At 40.0% G+C, this 23,743-nt stretch overlaps 1 protein-coding gene across 1 annotated transcript; it reads left to right on the forward strand.

Moving 5' to 3' along the window:
- The first annotated feature begins 162 nt into the window (after positions 1–162).
- Positions 163–4,617, forward strand: EVX1 (even-skipped homeobox 1). Its single transcript, XM_069729914.1, has 3 exons — positions 163–820; positions 2,264–2,502; positions 2,932–4,617. The coding sequence occupies exons 1-3, from the start codon at positions 433–435 to the stop codon at positions 3,454–3,456; spliced, it is 1,152 nt and encodes a 383-aa protein (XP_069586015.1). The 5' UTR covers positions 163–432; the 3' UTR covers positions 3,457–4,617.
- The last annotated feature ends 19,126 nt before the right edge of the window (positions 4,618–23,743 follow it).

Consider the following 23,743-nt stretch of genomic DNA (forward strand, 5'->3'; position numbering starts at 1 on the left):
GAATCCTCTGATGAATTATGCAACAAAGAGAAAATAAAGTAAAAGCTTGCTTAGCGAGGTGAGAGCTTGTGAGGGCTCTTAGTGATCCCTGCGGAACCCTGGGCAGGCAGAGTGCTGCAGATGTGTGCTGCTACACTGGTGCATCCTCCCTGCCCATCAGCCAGTCCATAAAGCATTAGCTCGGGCTCCTCTTTCATCTTGTAGGTGGCGGACGTTGCTATTTATCCGCCAGCAGCAGCAGCAGCAGCAATCAATGAGTGGCGTCAGCAGAGGTTCAGTAATGACGATTGCACCATTAAGGATGACAGCTTAGAAGAAGAGGGCAATGGTGATCCCTCCCAGAGCCAGTCCAGCGCAGGAGAGTGCAGGCAGCACAGGGTCATCATCTGCACCTCTCTCTATCTAGTCCTGTCTGGCTCACACTCACACGCCATGGATGCCAGGAAGGACATGGTCATGTTTCTGGAGGGAGGACCACTTGGCACTCTAGTTGGCAAGAGAATGTCTAATTTGTCGGACACAGTGGGAAGCCCCATTCAGGAGCCGCAGGAGAAAATGATTCCGAGAAGCTGCTTGAGCCCTAGATCTGGCCCCATGGCATCCAGGGAGAGGGCAGAGGAGGAGGTGGAGGTTGTATCAGGGACCGATGCGGACAGCAGATCGTCAGCAGCGCTGCTCCGCGCCTCACCCCGTCCGGATCCATCATCTGCCAAGGGGCAGCACAGCAGCTCGGACACCGAGTCGGATTTTTACGAGGAGATTGAAGTAAGCTGCACCCCGGACTGCACCACAGCCAGCAACGACTACCAACACAGCAAAGGTACCAGTGTAAATGCCCGGCGGGAGAATCGGGTCATACATCATATGTTTGCCATAAGCAATGGATATATATATATATACTATATGTATATATTATTACTATAATGACAATATGCATGGGCATAGATGTATATACAGCCATGTATATTGTTATTAAAGGTAAAGTTACAGTACATGTTTTCAGCATACTTAGGGGTATATTTAGTTCCTTTATGTGTTTTTTTTTTATATATCAGCATAAATCATCCTCATCTTATGCACTGAGTAGTGACTGCCCCGACAATTTATGGTTCCTATTACTCCACGTTATCGTGCTGCTCATTATTGGGCAGTGTATGATAATATATGGAGCACTGAGCAGCTTTATTTTGGGATCTGGCTCCCTCAATGGTTTCTCCAGGGAGCTTAACACCTTTCTCTGCACTGAAGATCAAAGAGTGATCTGAGGAAGCCTGTCTGGGACATTGTGTGGAGGTGACCATAAAGACAATGGGATGGGAGCTGCAGGCTCCTGGCTGATGTCCCTCTCAGACTTCCCTCATCTTCTCACTTCCACCAGTAACCGGCGCCAGGTCGGAAATCGTTTCTTGGATGTTAAATGAAAACTTGGGTGTTACTGACAAAAGCCCAAGTTCCATATCAAAGGTGGAGGAGTCCGAGATCTTCCCAGACATGTCCATTCACGAGACCAGGTAGCCGTGATGCTCAGCAGGAGCGCTAAAAAGCTATTTAAATTAAAATAATAATATTCCTTCTACTTCTTCTATTACTACAAATAATAATAATAATCTTCTAAATAATAATAATAGGATGTTCTCAATTTATGTCAATTAAACTAACATTCTTTGGCCATTATCGGCACAATGGTATTCATTTTTTCATGTTAACATACAGATCGTGTCTAATAAAAGCGATAAAGAAGCATCCAATATAAAGGACATCACTTCTCATTACAAGACATCCATGTTATTTTTCATTATCTCTAATTTATTGAGGAGTACATAGATTACTGAAGAGACAGCCTGGTTGTACTGTGAAATTGGAACATGCACGCTAATTTAGGGGTTATGGCCAATAATGGCCAGTGGTTGCACCAGAGATCGCTGTGACTGATAGACCTGTCATTGTCTAGCAAAATGCGAAGACAAGCTCCATTTCCGAGGCCAGTTTGGCTATAATAGTGTCATCTGTGACATTACTTTGTTTAGTTTATTTTTATTTTTTTTAGCAAGTAATCACTTTAGGTGTGTAATGAGCGCAGCTCTTCCTATGGTGTTATACTCCCCCAATCCTATATCCCATATGTCTATATTTCCTCTATGACTTGTAGATGAATGGTTCCACTTGACTCATCATGTTGTGTTTCCATGAAAGTCCTAGATAAACAGGCTGAGGGGTGGCCATGACTGTAACATAATGTCTTGTGTTTGACTCGTGTGTGCAGGTCAGTGCTCTGAGACCATGGGTGGCAGTCCTGTGAATGGGAGCGATTCATCAAAGGCAAGTGGTGGATCTCAAGGCTCCTTGTCCTGCTCAGGGGACCAGATGCGCAGATACAGGACAGCCTTCACCAGGGAGCAGATAGCACGTCTGGAGAAGGAGTTCTACAGGGAGAACTATGTGTCCAGGCCCAGGAGATGTGAACTGGCTGCAGCCCTGAACCTGCCAGAAACTACTATCAAGGTATGGAGCAGATCTAGTAATTACATCACTGGTAGATACATAAAGGGCTTGAGTAGACTCCAGAGCACCATTCCCAAGCCTATATTGTCTACAATCTATTGTTACCTGTAAGCAGACATTTCAGGCAGAATACATGATGACTATAGTTATTTTTTTCGAATTTTTTTAAAGTGTCATCAACAGTAGTTTCTGCCACTTTTCTCTACTTTTATGAAGGAACAGATATGTTGTTTGCAATTTTGGAGCTACCTGTTCTTTTATAGATTTAGTTCTCCATTTATTCTCATCCTGGTGCATACACAGTTATATCAGCAGGACATTTATTTCGTTTGGAAGAGATATATGAAGCTTGTGTGATACTTTATATATATTTTTGTTACATGTCTAATGCCCCTTTTAATTAAAATGTATCAATTGCTTTTTTTTCAGGTATGGTTTCAGAACAGAAGGATGAAGGATAAACGTCAGCGCCTGGCAATGACCTGGCCCCATCCTGCAGATCCAGCATTTTATACCTACATGATGAGCCATGCAGCAGCTACTGGCAACCTACCTTACCCTTTTCCATCTCACCTACCTCTTCCTTACTACTCTCACATGGGTATTGGCACCACTACAGCCTCAGCTGCAGCCCCCTTTAGCTCCCCACTGAGACCACTGGACACCTTCAGAGTCCTCTCTCATCCTTACCCTAGGCCAGAACTCTTATGTGCTTTTCGGCATCCTTCCATTTATGCCAGCCCTGCTCATGGACTTACTGCTGGTGGCACCCCATGCTCCTGTTTGGCATGCCACTCTACGTCTCCCAATGGGCTGGCACAAAGGTCTGCAGCATCTGACTTTAACTGCTCATCATCCTCAAGATCAGACTCCTTCCTCACCTTCACCCCATCAGTCCTGAGCAAATCCACTATTCCTTTAGACCAGAGAGAAGAAGTACCACTGACCAGATAAAACTGATGCTTCTCCTGCACCTACTTCTTCTTCAGTGACTTGGCCATGGGCCATGTCCGTGTCTTAAAATGTCCCTATTCAGTAGGTGGCATTACTGAACTTATCAGGGCATCACATTTATTCTCCTGATTTAGTTTAGAAAACAAAGAAACAACAACAATTATTTAGAAAATAAAGGACTCTACTTTTTCAGGATGATCATTTTGTAGGCTTTGCCACCACCTTGTTTATTCTATGAAAGTGTATGTGACAACATGAAGGACGTATGTAGATTAGGATTACCAGTCTGGAATACTTGAATGCTACCTTAAAACAGAACAAAAGGTCATTTAGAAATCATTTTCATTCCAAACCTTTGACATGAAATTGTGTTTTTTTTTTTATTTTCCCCAGCAGCTTACAGTATTACACAAACCACATTCTGCAGTGTACACAATGCCACACTTTGTGGAGGAGACTTTCCATGGAAATGTCAGTCTTTAGAATTTCTTATCATTTTATATATATTGTTGCTTTTTTATTATTAGGACCAGACACTGGGCTTTGGATAAGTCTGGGTGGGAATGCCAATGGTTTATCCTCAGCTGCTGAAAAGTGCACGCACTGATTAAATTATCAAGTGATGTATATGTAAGGAGGGTTTTTCTGAATGTATAATAATTTCCTCAACGTGCAAACCTTCTGCCAGAACTTAACAAGCCGCAAAGGGAAAGGATTAGCTAGCCAGATCTCTATAGACTGCAGCCACCTCTGCCAATGAGTGCAAATGCAGCACAGCACAAGGACTTTCTCTCTAATAAGCCTGTGGACAACGCTTCATTTTCATGGCTTGTGGGTTTTATGTTATTTTTTTATTTTTTTTTTCATACTTGATTTTCAGGGATATTTAGTTTACATTTCCTTTATTTATATTTGCTTTGGTTGCACATGTAGGCTGCATTGAAAATGTCTACCTGGATATCAGTCTACCTTTAGGCTTTATTGGAAATATTTTTCAGAACTGGGTTGGATATTTCATTGCAGTTGATGTCTTTTGTGAAGATGATTTTGACGAGTTCAAAATGCTAAAAAAAATTATAATGATAATAACAATCTAATGAAAACATTGTTACAATGATCTGTTACAAATTGCAATAAAAGAAAGGCAAAGATGAATTATAATTTCAAGGACATGAGTGGTGTAACTTTGTATTTGATTTAATTTTTTTGACAGGGAACTAATTTAGGAATGAAGCACACTACTGAGGTGCTACAGAATTTCATTTTCACCTTTTGCTTCAGATGGGAATAAAAAAAATTGAAAACAAAAAACAGTGAAAGCATGAAATATCTATCTATCTATCTATCTATCTATCTATCTATCTATCTATCTATCTATCTATCTACTATGCATGTTGTATCTAGATATTATGCATTTTGTATCTCTCTTTCTCTCTACCTACTATGCATTTTGTATCTATCTACTATGCATTTTCTATCTATCTACCTACCTACCTATCTACCTATCTATCTATCTATCTATCTATCTATCTATCTATCTATCTATCTATCTATCTATCCATCTATCTATCTATCTATCTAAAAAAAAAAAGAGCACTCCATTATTTCAGTGAAATGAGCCTTTCTCAAGGCTTGATAAAGGCTCATTCAGAGCCGAAACGTTGCCCAGACATGTGGGTTGATTAAATCCTGCACATGTTTTCACTGAAATAATGGAGTGCTGCCTCTTTTTTTAATTTTTATGAAGTGTGGACAATCATTGGACGGATTTCTTGGGGGCCTTGCACCCGAAGATAAGTATAATATTGTGCTGTTCCCCTTTTTTCTTCTATCTATCTATCTATCTATCTATCTATCTATCTATCTATCTATCTATCTATCTATCTATCTATCTATCTATCTATGCATTTATGTATACAACCATGCATCCATCCTATATCTAACTACTTCCTTCCCTATTGAGTTCACTTTTCTTTCGTTCTTTCTTTCTTTCTTTCTTTCTTTCTTTCTTTCTTTCGTTCTTTCTTTTTTTCGTTCTTTTTTTCTTTCTTTCTGTTTCTCCATATGTGACTTAAAAAGCAATCAGCAAGCACGACATTGAAATTAAAGACAAGTAATGCTGTATATAACACAAAGAATACGTGTCTTTTCAGCCATTAAAGCAAATTAACACTACATACCATATTTACACTTATATAGAACATATGCGTGTGTTCCAAAAAATTATCTATCAATCAATCTATCTATTATCTATCTATATATGTTAAGTCTTCCTTTTTTTCTATATCTCAACACTACAATTACTTGTGATCTACAATATGATTTATTTCCTGTAGCTAAGTGGCTTATGGCAGGTAACTTGGCTTCCTTGAGGAGACAGAGCAGCTTTCAATTCTTCAGTGTTGCAGGCAGGTAAATGAGATGTCTCATGCAATATCAGAAGATATGAGGTCAATCAACACTCATTAATCGACTGCATTTCCTGAGAAAAATCCCCCAAATATTACGTACATAGAATCCATGTAGAATTGTAACCATTTCACAATATCTTGCATGGAAAAAAGCAGCGATATTGCTCCTACCTCCAGTAGTAACATAAGAACATTGCTAATATAAAGCTTAAACAGCCAATCATTTTCCAACAGGACAAGTTATAATGGTTTTTCTCGGTGCCAATAAAGCCCAGAGTCAATGAAACACCTATTTATATTTACTTTATGCAATACAGACGAATACAACACGTTTGCTTGGTGTTAGTTGCCCCATAATACAATCTTGGTAAATAACCCTCAGTGCACGATTATGGTCTTTGCAAGGTTGAGGACAATCTGGTTAAGTCCTTGTGGTTCCCCAAGGATCCCCATGAGCCGAGTCCCAGGCAGCCCCCCTGGTTGTTAGCATGTGATTGATTGCCTTATTAAAGCGTGTTCTTGTAAGTGTGACCAAACCAATTGCAAACTACATGTTTAGAATAAAGCTGCATTGCTAACAGGCGAGTAAACAGGAGGGGAGATATGAATAGCTTGGTGAATAATTTATCATCCCCATAGAGATCTGGTTAAGTAAATGTACACGGTGTAGAGGAAAGTTTCTTGGTGCGATCAGTCAAGCCTTTATCTATTATTCGACTTCGTGTCACATTACTGGAGAAATCCACTAGTTACCATCATTGCATTGTAGCAAGCAGTCTGGGAAATGACAGAGCTGGTGTCCTTCAGAGATGTGCAGCAGAAGACTTCTCCTCCATCCTCCTCCATCCCTGATCCTCCTCATCTTTCCAGATTCTCATCCTCTCTCATCCTGGTCTCTTCACATACCTGACAGTTTCTTTGTGCTCAATTATTCGTGTGCTCGATTTGTTACATTATTTAACTCAAGTTGAGCAGTCATTCTGAGAAGCCACCACCATATGTTGTCCTGCACAGCAGCTTGCCAACTACAATGGTTTAATGAACAGTTCTTGGACCTTTGTTCCAAAACCATGTCGCAGTCTATTCAGCCTCAAAGTAAACGTGTTAATTGTTCCATAATTCGACCTAGGACTTGAGGTCAACAAGAGGGTGGTGTCATATATATCATATATACTGTTGTATCAGGTCAATAGTCTGCAGGCAAAGAAGGGTCTATAGAAATGCAAGTCTGACATCAACTCACTGATCATTACAGAGATAACCGTATAGTAAGTATAGGGTATTGCTTATTTCAAGGATACACTTCTAAGTAACTCCAATTAAAGGAAATAAATAATCCTGTATTTATAATAATACCTTGAAAGGCTCAGCGACCTGCTGGGGATGCCTTGGGTGATTGATTAAATTAAGCATACCCTCATTTTAAATGTCATATACAGAGTATAGGTCTTCCATTACATCTATTATAATGCTCATATTTTTGGGAACAAATATTTTCTTTCCATTTGGTAACATAATGTTTGGTCACTTTTTGTCTATTATTTACATAGAAGATAATTCTTCAATCTTATCAAATATTGTATAGAATGATTGGTCTGCTCCCTGGGAAATGAAGCAGAGGGGTGATTCTGGAAGCGGTGCTAGATCAATGTGTAATAAAGGCGTTACATAAATATTTAAGCCAAAGCTGTGAACCACAACCCCCCTAGAAATGAAATGTTCTGCCTCTCTCAGTGTAAAATGCTGAGAGCTGGAATAAACAGATGATATTGGAGTCTTCTACAGACTTAGTTGAATCCACCCCTGTTCCTGCAGAATGAGGAGCATGAATAGACCAATCACTTGATAATGATGATGAATGAGGAATTAATTCACATACAAGCCAGGCAATTTAGGCCTTCATCTGTTTAAGTAGCCTGCCCAAATTATTCGCAATTGCAGGTCACAGATTTAATCAATTGTCCAATCTTGTGAAAGTCATATCCTTACATCTCAATCCGGATTATTTATAGAGCAGCAGAGAGCAGTGAAAGGTATTGTGTTAACAGGGACAATTACTTACACAAGAGAGAGATCTGCAAATGGAAAACAAATGTCTCTTGTAGCCGTAAATTATAAAAACACTCACTGTTCTTCTTGCTAAAACCTCCTTCTATAATCCTCTGAGTTCAGATTAATTTACATAAAGGGGTGCAACACATTACCTATGTGACTGCAACATGGGATCATAGAAAATATGCAGCATGTTGGCATGCTATAAGCATGGTGACCATTCAGAAATCTCCCTTGCCATACTTTTCTTTTTTTTTCCTTTTTCCTTCCTTCCTCTGTTTTTTTTTTATTTTTCCTTCCTTCCTTTTCTCTTTCTTTCTTTCTTTCTTTCTTTCTTTCTTTCTTTCTTTCTTTCTTTCTTTCTTTCTTTCTTTCTTTCTTTCTTTCTTTCTTTCTTTCTTTCTTTCTTTCTTTCTTTCTTTCTTTCTTTCTTTCTTTCTTTCTTTCTTTCTTTCTTCCTAAGAAAGAAAAGCAATCCCTCCCTCTTTCCTTCCTCTCTTTCTTTCTTTTTTTTCCTTACTTCCTTTCTCTCTTTTTTCATTCCTTATTTCCTTTCTCTCTCTATCTTTTTCCCTCTGCTCTCTCCTCACTTCCTTCCGTGCTTCAACCCTTCTTCCTTCCTATTCAATATGCAAAATATACAATATAAACATGCACACACCCACACTATACACACACACAATAACTATACACACAAACTACCCACACACTACATACATAACTACACACACTACACACACTATAGATATTTATATATACACACACTATACATATATATGTACACACACTATATAGATATATGCACACATGCTATATATATATATATATACATATATATATGTGCACACACACTGCACACACTATATATGTACACACTAAATATATACACACACAAACACACTATATATACATATATATGTACACACACTACACGCATACACTATATATGTACACACACACTCACGCTACACACTATATATACACACACTCACACTACACACTATATATACGTACACACACACTATATGTACACGCACTAACTGCACACACTAGACACACTATATGTACACACTATATATATGCACACACTTTACATATATATGTACATACACACTAGACACACTATATATATACATATGTATGTACACACTACACTATACACACACTACACACACTATATGTACACACACTACACACACACTCACACTATATATATGTACACACACTATATGTACACGCACTAATTACACACACTATATGTACACACTATATATATGCACACACACTATACATATATATGTACACACACAAACACACACACTATATATGTAAACATATATATGTACACACACTACACGCTATATGTACACTATATATATGCACACACTATACATATATATGTATACACACTACACACACACTATATAGATATATGCATACACACACTATATATATACACATACATATATATATGTACACACTACACACACTATATATGTATACACACACACACCAAACATATGTATATGTATATATGCACACACACACACACACACACACACACACACACACACACACACACACACACACACACACACACACACTATATATACATATATATATATATGTACATACTACACACATACCCTATATATATGTACACACACTCACACTACACACTATATATGTACACACACACTCACATTCCACACTATATACTGTATATGTACACACACACACACTACACACACACACACACACACACACACACACACACACTACACATACACACTATATCTATTGATCTGGTCTTTCCCTCTCTGTGATTGCCTGGCATTATAACATGTCCAGCTATTAAACAAAGCCTTTCTCATTTAGATCCGAGAAGGCTGCATCCTGATGCAGATTATTTCACAAGGTGTCTGTCTGGACATGAGGATCATCATCTATTTATGCGTTAGAGTTCAGTTCTGATTCTCTAGTTAATCCGTTTATACAGATGTTTCATAAAGGAAAATCGAAGCTGTGATGAAGGAGACTTGCAGATTTGCAGGATAATCATTTAGAATGATCACTGTACATTGTGTAGGCAGCAGAAATGTCACAAATTAACTTTCCTCATCAAGCAGATTCTCCGCATAATGATTGTTGTGTTGTTCTCTCTACCTATCAAATGTTTCCTGTTTTTGGAGTGAAAGGTGAGGAAAAGATTTCTGAAGCTCAGAGGAGCTAATCTCACCAGTGACTTTGATGTATTGCTGTCCAATTAGTGCTTGTAATTGGTGTCCCTAGGGATGCTCAGACCTAGGCTCAGAGCATGGAACATCCACTGGAAAATCTGCAAGGTAAAATATCAGCTCATCATATACAGACTAAAATAAGCAAAGCAAATTCCCAATATTGTCTTATTATACAGTGCACCAATGGTGATCTCCTCTAGTATGAATAGAATCTGGATTATTAATTCTCCATAAATTATTTACCTGCACTCAATTCACAAAACCAACATGAATGAGACAAAATGCTCTGCCCATAGTAATTCTCTGCCAGTCTAGTACATTGCAATGTGAGGGCTATCTCATTAGATTTGTCATACAAGTACCAGAGCCCAAGGTAAATGTATACTGTATATAGTTTTACCATATTTGCCATTTAACCAACTAGTCTCCCCTCCGCACTATCAAGCTTTTCCCTTCCCCCTGTAGTCAGAAATGGTTATTCAACACACGATTTAGTGCTGCATGGATTAGTACTAAGCCAAAAATAGTGTTCATAGCAGCCATAGACTTCTATGGAGTTTTCATTAGACATTGATGCATTGACATGTTTTGTTGTCTAACTTTACTCACAGATGTCACCATTGAGTGAATGAGATATAGAGGTCATTAAAGGGAATCTGTCACCTGAATTTGGCGGGACCGGTTTTTGGTCATATGGGCAGAGTTTTCAGGTGTTTGATTCACCCTTTCCTTACCCGCTGGCTGCATGCTGGCCTCAATGTTGGATTGAAGTTCATTCTCTGTCCTCCGTAGTACACACCTGCGCAAGGCAAGATTGCCTTGCGCAGGCGTGTACTACAGAGGACAGAGAATGATGTCTGTAAAGCGCTGTGGAATTAATAGGACTATATAATAATAATTATTTATTATTATAGCACCATTTATTCTATGGCGCTTTCCATGTGAAAAGGGGTATATATAATAAAAAGGAGTACAGTAATCTTACACAATAAAACTCATGACTGGTACAGGAGGAGTGAGGACCCTGCCCGCGATGGCCCACAATCTACAATGGATGGGCGAGGATACAGTAGGCGAGTATAGAGCTGGCCATGTAGCGGTTTGGTGAATCGGTGGTTACTGCAGGTTATAGGCTTGTCGGAAGAGGTAGGTCTTCAGGTTTCTTTTGAAGGTTTCCACGGTAGGCGAGAGTCTGATATGTTGGGGTAGAGAGTTCCAAAGTAGGGGGATATATGGGAGAAATCTTGTATGCAGTTGTGGGAAGAGGAGATAAGAGGGGAGTAGAGCAGGAGATCTTGTGAGGATCGGAGGTTGCATGCAGCTAAGTACTAGGTCACAGATGTTCGGAAGAGACAGGTTGTGGATGGCTTTGTAAGTCATGGTTAGGGTTTTGAACTATAGTCTCTGGGTAATGGGGAGCCAGTGAAGGGATTGACATAGCGGGGAAAAGCAGGGAGATATGTGGATTAGTCGGACAGCAGAGTTTAGAATAGATTGAAGGGGTACGAGAGTGTTAGAGGGGAGGCCACAAAACAGGAGGTTGCAGTAGTCAAGGCGGGAGGTGATGAGTGCATGGATTAGGGTTTTTGCAGGTTCTTAGTTGAGGAATGTACGGATCCGCAAAATATTTTTGAGTTAAAATTGGCAGGAAATGGAAAGGGCTTGGATATGTCGTTTGAAGGATAGATCAGAGTATGTGGAGGAGGCCCAATTTGTCAAAAATCAGTTCCTAGGTAAGGGTTATTCTAGTACCTCCTTAGAAAAAAACATAAATGATGTTCAGAACATGACTAGGAGTAACTTAGTTTCCAAAACAAGCCGTCCCTGCCACCGCCTGACCTAATTGAACAAATCAATAAAATCCTGATTATTACTCAGTACCATATTAACAATAGATCCTTTGTGAATATTATACAGAAGCATTGGCACATCTTTAAACAGAAGATCGATACGATCAGAGAAAGCTTTGGCCCACAGCGCCCACTTCCCCTCTTAGCTGCTCAACCCTGCTCCTCCAAAACCAGCTTCTCCACCATGACAGAAGATCAGCTCTCCACCCTCCTGTCAAGATCACACCTCACCACCTGCACGCTTGACCCGCTCCCATCCCACCTCATCCCTAACCTTTCCACGGTCTTCATCCCAACCCTAACGCACCTCTTCAACCTCTCACTCACAACAGGTGTCTTTCCCTCATCCTTCAAGCATGCCAAGATCACACCCATCCTCAAAAAGCCCTCCCTTGACCCATCCTCTGTGTCTAGCTATCGCCCAATATCTCTTCTCCCTTATGCCTCCAAATTGCTGGAGCAACACGTCCATCTTGAACTGTCCTCCCACTTCTCCTCCTGCTCCCTCTTTGATCGGTTACAATCAGGCTTCCGTTCCCATCACTCAACTGAAACTGCCCTAACTAAAGTCACCAATGACCTACTAACTGCCAGGAGCAAGCGACACTACTCTGTCCTCCTTCTCCTGGACTTGTCTTCTGCCTTTGACACTGTTGACCACTCCCTTTTGCTACAAATCCTCTCATCCCTTGGCATCACAGACTTGGCCCTTTCCTGGATCTCGTCATATCTAACAGACCGAACATTCAGTGTCTCCCTCCCCCACACCACCTCCTCACTTCGCCCCTTGTCAGTCGGTGTTCCTCAAGGCTCTGTTCTAGGACCCCTACTCTTCTCCATCTACACTTTCGGCCTGGGACAGCTCATAGAATCCCACGGTATGCAGTACCATCTCTACGCTGACGACACGCAGATCTACCTCTCCGGACCTGACCTCTCCTCCTTGCTTACCAAAATCCCGCACTGTCTGTCTGCCATTTCAGCCTTCTTTTCTGCTCGCTTTCTACAACTGAACATGGACAAAACAGAATTCATCATCTTTCCCCCATCTCACTCTACCCCTCCACCAGACCTATCCATCAATGTCAATGGCTGCTCACTATCCCCAGTCCCACTCGCCCGGTGCCTCGGGGTGATCCTCGACTCTGCCCTCTCTTTCAAGCCACATATCCAAGCCCTTGCCTCCTCCTGTCATCTCAAACTCAAAAATATTTCCGGGATCCGTGCTTTCCTTGACCGCAACACTGCAAAAACGCTAGTGCATGCCCTTATCATCTCCCGCCTCGACTACTGCAACCTCCTACTCTCTGGACTCCCCTCTAGCACTCTGGCACCACTCCAATCCATCCTACACTCTGCTGCCCGACTAATCCACCTGTCCCCCCGCTATTCCCCAGCCTCTCCCCTGTGTCAAGCCCTTCACTGGCTTCCTATCGCCCAGAGACTCCAGTTCAAAACCCTCACACTGACATACAAAGCCATCCACAACCTGTCTCCTCCATACATCTGTGACATGGTCTCCCGGTACCTACCTACACGCGACCTCCGATCCTCCCAAGACCTCCTTCTCTACTCCCCTCTCATCTCTTCTTCCCATAACCGCATCCAAGACTTCTCCCGTGCTTCCCCCATACTCTGGAACTCTCTACCCCAACACATCAGACTTGCGCCTACCACAGAAACCTTCAAAAAGAACCTGAAGACTCATCTCTTCCGACAAGCCTACAGCCTGCAGTGATCCTCAACCTACTGAACAGCCGCACAGCCAGCTCTTCCCTCTCCTAGTGTATCCTCACCCACCCCCTGCAGACTGTGAGCCCTCGCGGGCAGGGTCCTCCCTCCTTATGTACTCGTGTGCCTTGTTATCTGCTCATGTTTAATGTATTTGTCTATATTTGCCCCGTATTCACATGTAAAGCGCCATGGAATAAATGGCGCTATAAAAATGTATAATAATAATAATAATCTTGCAGCAAGACAACTTGATAGGGGATTTTTTACCACGCCAACCTAGATTTGTCTACAGACGAGCCCCAACCCTGGGCTCAAAGGTAGCATCAACAAGTAAAAGAATCACTACTTTAGAGTATAGCCCTCATGCAAGCCGTCCAGACCAATGTGGTTTCACTCCATGTACATTTTGTCTATGCTGCAGGCAATGTTCTAATAAAAGAGTGAGAGTACAATCTTTCAGTAATTCAGAGGGCACAGAAGATTTTCCTATTAGGGATACTATAACCTGCTCTACAAGGGGAGTAATTTACGTAGTAAGGTGTCCTTGTAACAAATTATATGTTGGTAGAACAATCAGAAAATTAAAGGAAAAAATAGGTGAACACTTGAATAACATCAAAAAAGGATTTCTAGGCCATCCGCTATCTAGACATTTTAAAGAGTCCCATAACCAATCCCCTAAGGGATTGTCATTTTGGGGTATTGAAGTTGTATGTAAAAATTAGCGTAGAGGGAATTATATCAATCAGATGTCGTGGGCAGAATCAAGGTGGATATTCTTACTCAATAGTTTGGCCCCAAATGGTTTACATTTTTATTTGGAATCATATGCCTTTCAATGGCCCAACTGACCCCCATGTTATTATGCACCTTAATTAATTTATTTATCTGGCGCTTTTAATTTGAAATGCACATTCAAAAGTAATTTCTAGAAAAAATGTTTTTATATATTTACTGTGCATTTTTTTGCATATTTTTTTTAATTTTATTTTTATATGTGAAATAGTAAGGTACTTATGACTCTCCTTGTGATAGGTGAGGGTTCCTAAGATCCTTTATCTATATACAGGAAAGATTAGGGAGTAGTATGTTGTTCCAGTGACCATTTATTTACTAATGTAATTTTTGTGTTTGTGTACACACGGACCAGCAGTGTGACTTGCGAGAAATACGCAGCGGTGTTAGAGAGAAAAGCCGGCAATTCAGTGCGGTGTACAGTAAAATCACACTGACAGCTTAGAATAGAATAGATAGAATAAATGTGTACACATAGAATAAGTATATATATATATATATACAGTTAGGGCCAGAAATATTTGGACAGTGACACAATTTTCGCGAGTTGGGCTCTGCATGCCACCACATTGGATTTGAAATGAAACCTCTACAACAGAATTCAAGTGCAGATTGTAACGTTTAATTTGAAGGGTTGAACAAAAATATCTGATAGAAAATGTAGGAATTGTACACATTTCTTTACAAACACTCCACATTTTAGGAGGTCAAAAGTAATTGGACAAATAAACATAACCCAAACAAAATATTTTTATTTTCAATATTTTGTTGCAAATCCTTTGGAGGCAATCACTGCCTTAAGTCTGGAACCCATGGACATCACCAAACGCTGGGTTTCCTCCTTCTTAATGCTTTGCCAGGCCTTTACAGCCGCAGCCTTCAGGTCTTGCTTGTTTGTGGGTCTTTCCGTCTTAAGTCTGGATTTGAGCAAGTGAAATGCATGCTCAATTGGGTTTAGATCTGGAGATTGACTTGGCCATTGCAGAATGTTCCACTTTTTGGCACTCATGAACTCCTGGGTAGCTTTGGATGTATGCTTGGGGTCATTGTCCATCTGTACTATGAAGCGCCGTCCAATCAACTTTGCAGCATTTGGCTGAATCTGGGCTGAAAGTATATCCCGGTACACTTTAGAATTCATCCGGCTACTCTTGTCTGCTCTTATGTCATCAATAAACACAAGTGACCCAGTGCCATTGAAAGCCATGCATGCCCATGCCATTACGTTGCCTCCACCATGTTTTACAGAGGATGTGGTGTGCCTTGGATCATGTGCCATTCCCTTTCTTCTCCAAACTTTTTTCTTCCCATCATTCTGGTACAGGTTGATCTTTGTCTCATCTGTCCATAGAATACTTTTCCAGAACTGAGCTGACTTCTTGAGGTGTTTTTCTGCAAATTTAACTCTGGCCTGTCTATTTTTGGTATTGATGAATGGTTTGCATCTAGATGTGAACCCTTTGTATTTACTGTCATGGAGTCTTCTCTTTACTGTTGACTTAGAGACAGATACACCTACTTCACTGAGAGTGTTCTGGACTTCAGTTGATGTTGTGAACGGGTTCTTCTTCACCAAATTAAGTATGCGGCGATCATCCACCACTGTTGTCATCCGTGGACGCCCAAGCCTTTTTGAGTTCCCAAGCTCACCAGTCAATTCTTTTTTTCTCAGAATGTACCCAACTGTTGATTTTGCTACTCCAAGCATGTCTGCTATCTCTCTGATGGATTTTTTCTTTTTTTTCAGCCTCAGGATGTTCTGCTTCACCTCAATTGAGAGTTCCTTTGACCGCATGTTGTCTGCTCACAGCAACAGCTTCCAAATGCAAAACCACACACCTGGAATCCACCCCTGACCTTTTAACTACTTCATTGATTACAGGTTAACGAGGGAGATGCCTTCAGAGTTAATTGCAGCCCTTAGAGTCCATTGTCCAATTACTTTTGGTCCCTTGAAAAAGAGGACGCTATGCATTACAGAGCTATGATTCCTAAACCCTTTCTCCGATTTGGATGTGGAAACTATCATATTGCAGCTGGGAGTGTGCACTTTCAGCCCATATTATATATATAATTGTATTTCTGAACATGTTTTTGTAAACAGCTAAAATAACAAAACTTGTGTCACTGTCCAAATATTTCTGGCCCTAACTGTATATATATGTCAGTAGACACATATATGTATATATATTATTACTTCATACAGCGCTAGATAGCTTTAAAGCCGGTAATTCAATTACCGGCTTTTGCTATCTCCTTCCTAAACCCGACATGATATGAGACCTGGTTTACATACAGTAAACCATCTCATATCCCCATTTTTTTGCATATTCCACACTACTAATGTTAGTAGTGTGTATATGCAAAATTTGGCCGTTCTAGCTATTAAATTAAAGGGTTAAATGGCGGAAACAATTGGCGTGGGCTCCCGCGCAATTTTCTCCGCCAGAGTAGTAAAGCCAGTGACTGAGGGCAGATATTAATAGCCTGGAGAGGGTCCATGGTTATTGTCCCCCCCTGGCTAAAAACATCTGCCCCCAGCCACCCCAGAAAAGGCGCATCTGGAAAATGCCTATTCTGGCACTTGGCCACTCTCTTCCCATTCCCGTGTAGCGGTGGGATATGGGGTAATGAAGGGTTAATGTCACCTTGCTATTGTAAGGTGACATTAAGCCAAATTAATAATGGAGAGGCGTCAATTATGACACCTATCCATTATTAATCCAATAGTAGTAAAGGGTTAAAAAATACACAAACACATTATTAAAAAGTTTTTTATTGAAAAAATCACAAAGGTTGTTGTAATATTTTATTCTATGCTCAATCCACTCACTAAAGACCCTCGATCTGTAACAAAAAAAAACAATATACATACCTTCCGCAGATCTGTAACGTCCATTAATTTGGCTTAATGTGTCTACTGACACTGAAAAACACGCAGTACGGATGCCATACGGATTACATACGGAGGATGCCATGCGCAAAATACGCTGACACACCCTGCCTATGGAGGAGCTACGGACTTTTTTGGGACTTTTCAGCGTATTACGGCCGTAATATACGGACCGTATTGTCTTACGCTGAGTGTGACGCCGGCCTTAGTGCGAGGTCTTATGTTACCTGGCAGACAATCTGTAGTTTATCACACTGTCATTTGTTTTGAGATCTATTGCAATACATAAGTCTGCCTGTACTGCTTTTGTGGATCTCTTACTAGGTGAATGCTCATCACTTATAATTATAACTTGGAGTATACTGTTTATTCTTTAAGGATAACCACAACAGCAGCTTGCAGCACATTGTATGTTACTAACAAAATACTGCTTTTATTTGTTCGAACCTGAAAATCAAGTTTGCCATTGTGCACAGTATAACACTACATTGGATATCTACCTGTTGTATTCAGCACCATTGTTTTAGTTATTTTATTAATTAGGTGTTATGTAATTTAGTTTTTTGGGGGAAAATCAGGTGACCATTATAAGGATTAGCGCGACAAACCATTTGTATTTATTAGGTCAAAGAAGAGAGCACAGACCGGAAAAGTCAGCACATGGGGAAAGAGAGAGTGGATAGGTGGGTGAGCACATGGGGGGGGTGGAGATTTTCAATGCTGCAAAGCCTGCCCCCATCGTGACATTACTGCCCTTCCGATATGATAGCATCGGGCCTCCATCTAGTATTGGATATAGCTCATATGAGATGGCCATAATGAACAATCATTGGCTGATTCAATGAAACCCATGGATAATAGATGAATGTTCAGAATGGTTCTAAAAATTTATCGACTGTGTTTTTTTGATGCTATGCATGGCTGCATTATCAGCAGAAAAAAAAACAATTTTGGAAGTTATAGTCTATGATGTGTTTAGACCTTCTGACGAACGAGTGCTCTTTCAGATCATTTTGATCTAATGTATATGGACGTCTTAGCTCTAGAAAAAGATCAATGCGAATGTGCCATAATTATCTGAGATAGAAAAGAAACTTTAACGCAAGTTCAAACTTTCATAGCTGATGAGAAACTAATAAAAAAAATCTTACAAATTTGTATGGCTTTATTTCAATTTATTTGGCAATCTGGGAGTCAATAAAGGGAATACGTCAGCCCAAAATGCATTTTAAGTGAGCTGTATCATAATATGGGGACTTAGCTCCTTAAATATCATACTAGCACTGTACTGGTATAGTGCCTGAGAAAATAACATTTCAATCGTATGCAAATGAATGGACTTCATTGCGCCATTGGAGAGGTTAAGAACTTGGTGCATTATCCACTTCTGATTGACAGTTGTCGCTTTCCAGAGCAGGCTCTGCCTAAAGTCAGCCGGCTTGTGGGTCTGAGCCAAGTCACATGTTCACATCGTGGCCGGTGGCTTCCTCCACCCAGGCTCCTCTCTGCTGATGCCATTCACTACACTTCTGGGTGTATCAGTGTAAGCAGAAATGGTCCAGGGAGGACAATGCACCTGGTCATTATGTGCATGGGACATGTATACATGGCAGCTATCTTTAGGCAATGCTCTATCTGGAAAGTGAGTGCTGTCAATCAGCAGCAGGGAAACCTCTAACATGCAAAATTATCGGGTGTAACGATGCTCTGAACGCTTGACCATGGAAGGGAAGCACCAAGGCCCCCTCATTTACTTACAAATGAAAAGTTATTTTCTCTGGTACTGGATAGGTAAAAGGTAAAGTGCTAGTATGATTTTTATAGGAGCTAAGTCCCTTTAGATAGACTTTTTAACAAAGCCACAATAGATCTTGATTGATTCTTTTGACTTTTAGTGAGTCGTTCAATATTCCATTTTTGCTTTGCATAAAGCAACAGAAACTTGAGTAAAAAGAGATGAAAAGTATCAGTATTAGAAAATTAATGTTAATTTATTATCTGCTTTTCAATTAGTTGAGGTCGGTGGTAGAACAAAAATCATACTGTCCACTAACGGAAACAGCAGGTACTCCATTCATCGCCATATGGTGCCTCCATACAGGTATAGGGTATTATTGAAATGAGGAAACGCGTTGATGCGGGTCATGTGAATTTATATGGCTGACTGTGTATGTCCTCCAAATTACATATGTGAATGGATGAAGTACAGTTTGTGAAGCTGGAGTTTCCTCATTTCTGCATTTTCCACGCCTTTAGGCCGGTTTCACACGTCCAGATAATTCCAGTACTGGAGAAATCGGTACCGGAGTTATCCGTGACCATGTGTCCGTGTGCACCGCACACGTGCACACGGTGAACAGTGTGCACTCTCCTCCGTGTACACGTACCGCCCGCAGGAGAGATAGCGCTACAGTAAGCGCTGTCCCCACTGCATGTGGTGCTGAAGGCGGCATTCATTTCTTGTCCCCTGCAGGAGACAAGAGATGAAAAATCAAGTTTTTTTTTCGTTTGTGTTAAAAATAAAGTTTGGGGGTCACCTCCCGCCTCCCATCCCCTGTGCACCCGCCCGCTTGCAGAGAAATACTCACCCAGCTCCCGCGATGTCTCCTCTCAGTGCTGGCAGCAGGTCCTGTGTGAGCGGTCATGTGGTACCGCTCATTACAGTGATGAATATGCTTACTGTAGCGCTGTCTCTCCTGCGGGTGGTTCTCCATGTGCAAGTGTGCGGTACGTGCTGCCAGAGAAAAGCGGACATGTCTCCGTGTTTTGCACACGGACACACGGTCCCTGAAAACACGGAGACCTGTGCATAGACCCATTCATTTGAATCAGTGTCAGTGTCTCCGGTACGTGAGAAAACTGTCAGTACACATACCGGAGACACTGACGTGTGAAACAGGCCTTACAAGGTGTTTCCTGGCTCCGAACACTCTCAAGATACAATCATGGTGAGCTAGATTTTATTTTATCACCCATAAGGTATTATACCCTACGGATAATGGCTCTAAAGAAGACATGTAAGGTAGACACAGGTAGGACCTATACACTGCTATGGTGGTTGTATTACAACTTTATAACATAAAGTCTGAGCCTACATTTATTATAGCTGTTGTATGACTGTGTGCATGTACTCAGTGCCTCATTATAAGGCCGCGTTCACACGGTCAGCATTTGGTCAATATTTTACCTCAGTATTTGTAAGTCAAAACCAGGAGTGGAACAATCAGAGGAAAAGTATAATAGAAACATATGCCCCACTTCTGTATTTATCACCCACTCCTGGTTTTGACCTACAAATAATGAGGTAAAATACTGACCAAATACTGAACATGTGAACGTGGCCTAAATGTAATGCCTCGTGCAGTCTGTACTTTGGTAGAGGACTAATTTTATTTTCAAAGGTTATGTTTTCTAAAGTTCATGACCATCTGCAGACTCTTCCCCCACGAGCCTGTACAAAACACAAAAAGGATCAAAATGCTTTACTTTTCTCTGTTTATATTCTACTTTGTGGAAGGATTAAGTATTCTGGAAATAAAATGGCTATATATTTTCTGTCGGGCAGATTTTGAGGAGATACAGATTTCACACAGTTTACAGTATGCCTTAATAGAGAACATTAAATCTGCGTTTAGAATAAAGATAACATTAAAACTTATGTTGTGAACACTTTGGATAAAATGCAACATAATGGAATATAATGGAACGTTCTGGCCTGTTTTATTGTAAATCTTACATATTTGATATTAAATTTTATGTTTTGTAACTATCACGATGGTTCTTTAAAAATAAAAAGATCAAAAAAGATCAGGAAAGAAAAACATTATAGTCCTCTTTACAATGTCATCTCCTTACAGACATTCTGGGACTAATTTGCTGTGTTCATATTCAGTACTGGAAATAAGATATAAAACTTCGCTAATACAACATCTCATTTCATGACCCAGAGTCATTTTTTATACAGAAGGTAAATGAGCGGCGGTTTCATAAGGAGGACGAGGAATTGATTTTAGTTTAAAAATAAACTAGCTGTAAGCCGCCTCCGATACACGGATAGAAATCCCAATTACAATGCACTAACACACTGACAGCGGTGTAATTAACAGATTGATGCGTCCAAACCGACTGGTGCCCGACATCTCGCATCCAACACCCCACCTGGATGCAAGGGGTTAAATGGTTTGTTCTCGGGAAAGCTTTTTCCAGCCTAGCTCACACAGGGGCGCATTATGCGCAGCCAGCACAAAATCTGTAACAAGAAACTGAATGTATAATTAAATGTATATGACATGCATTTGTATGCAAAGCTCTTAGGCCCTTGGTACAGCACTTTGTAATAAGAAATGGAATGGCATGCAGGAAAATGCAGAATGCTACTTGGGTATACTGTATAGTACACAAAAGCTTCAATATATCAGATAGGAAACTCATGGGAGTTATCTATCTATCTATCTATTATCTATCTATCTATCTATCTATCTATCTATTATCTATCTATCTATCTATCTATCTATCTATCTATCTAGCTATCTATCTATTATCTATCTATCTATCTATCTATCATCTATCTATCTATCTATCTATCTATTTATCATCTATCTATCTATCTGTCTATTTATCATCTATCTATCTATCTATTTATCATCTATCTATCTATCTATCTATCTATCCTTCTATCTATCATCTATCTATCTATCTATCTATCTATCTATCTATCTATCTATCTATCTATCTATCATCTATCTATCTATCTATCTATCTATCTATCTATCTATCTATCTATCTATCTATCGTCTATCTATCTATCTATCTATCTATCTATCTATCTATCCATCCATCCATCCATCCATCCATCCATCCATCCATCCATCTATCTATCTATCTATCTATCTACAGTTGAAACTAGAAGTTTACATACACTATATAAAAAGACACATTTGCATGTTTTTCTCAATATCTGACATGAAATCAGAATAAACCTTTCAATTAGGATTACCATAATTATTAATATTTAATATAATTAAGGCATTTTTATTACTTATTGCAAAGTCAAAAGTTTTTTAGGTCAATTATGGTAATCCTAACTGACCTAAAATGGGAAAGGTTTATTCTGATTTCAGGTCAGATATTGAGAAAAACATGAATATGTGTCTTTTTATATAGTGTATGTAAAATTCCGGTTTCAGCTGTATCCACCTATCTCCACAGTCTGTAACTTGGTGATGACATCACTCAGAAGAGGTGAATATATTAATACACACACACTACACTACAGACACACATGCTTAGGGAAAAAAAATGGCTTGTTTAAGAACTATCTTCAGGACAAAGGACAAGAAGTCCTGAAAGTGATGATATTGTCTCCATATCCCAACATCATCAACTTTGTTTGGAATTCCATGAAAAAAATTGGAAGATTTACTCAAGCTTACATCCACAGATCTGTGGTTAGTCCTCCAAGATATTTGGAAGGACTCCTCCTAATGCTGAGTTCCTTCAAGAACTGTGTACAAATGTAACTAGAAGAATTGACACTTTAATGCTGTTTTGAAGACAGAGGGCGGTCACACCAAATAGTAATTTTATTTTGTTAATTTGCAATTTGCTGATTGATAAAAATAAACTATTAACTCTTCTATTTTTGAAAACATTCTTAGCTTGCAGCATATTTTCTAGACCTGCCTAAAACATTTGCACAGTGCTGTATATATGTGTATGTATCTCAAATACAAAATGTCTAAATTAATAACAATGCTCAACTGTAATGTGCAACATCATTTGTTTTCCATATCTATCTGTTCTCTATATATTGACTTCAATGAGAGGGGCTCATAGATTGACATCTGAATATGAATAATATGTGACCACAGTTTTGTATTTTTGCTTTAAGACAAAAGCATCAACAAATGTATTAAAGGGCTGGTCTGACGTCAATCTAAATTTCATTCTAAATCCCTATTTAGTGCCATAATCTAAACTATTTTCTAATATACTTGAATTAAAAACTCCCTACCATTCCCTTACTTTGGTGTCTAACTGCAATGCAATTGTTTTCCTATTTCCTGGGTGATTATGCTTCCTTCAAGAATCCCAGTGCATGTTGGGATACTGAAAATAGGCAGTGTCTGCGGTCACTGTCACAGCCTCTGCCCTCTTCCTGAAATGAAGCGTCATCAGTGACGCTCATTTCAGGGGCTGTGCTCGTCCCTGCAAGCTGTGCACTGTGCAATCTGCACAGTGACAGCATCCACTCTGTTGTCTGCTCAGATCAACAATAATTAGCCGGCAACAGAGCGGTGTCAGAATACCCAA

Source organism: Ranitomeya imitator, chromosome 6 (genome assembly GCF_032444005.1).
Source record: "Ranitomeya imitator isolate aRanImi1 chromosome 6, aRanImi1.pri, whole genome shotgun sequence".
Classification (NCBI taxonomy): Eukaryota; Metazoa; Chordata; class Amphibia; order Anura; family Dendrobatidae; genus Ranitomeya; species Ranitomeya imitator.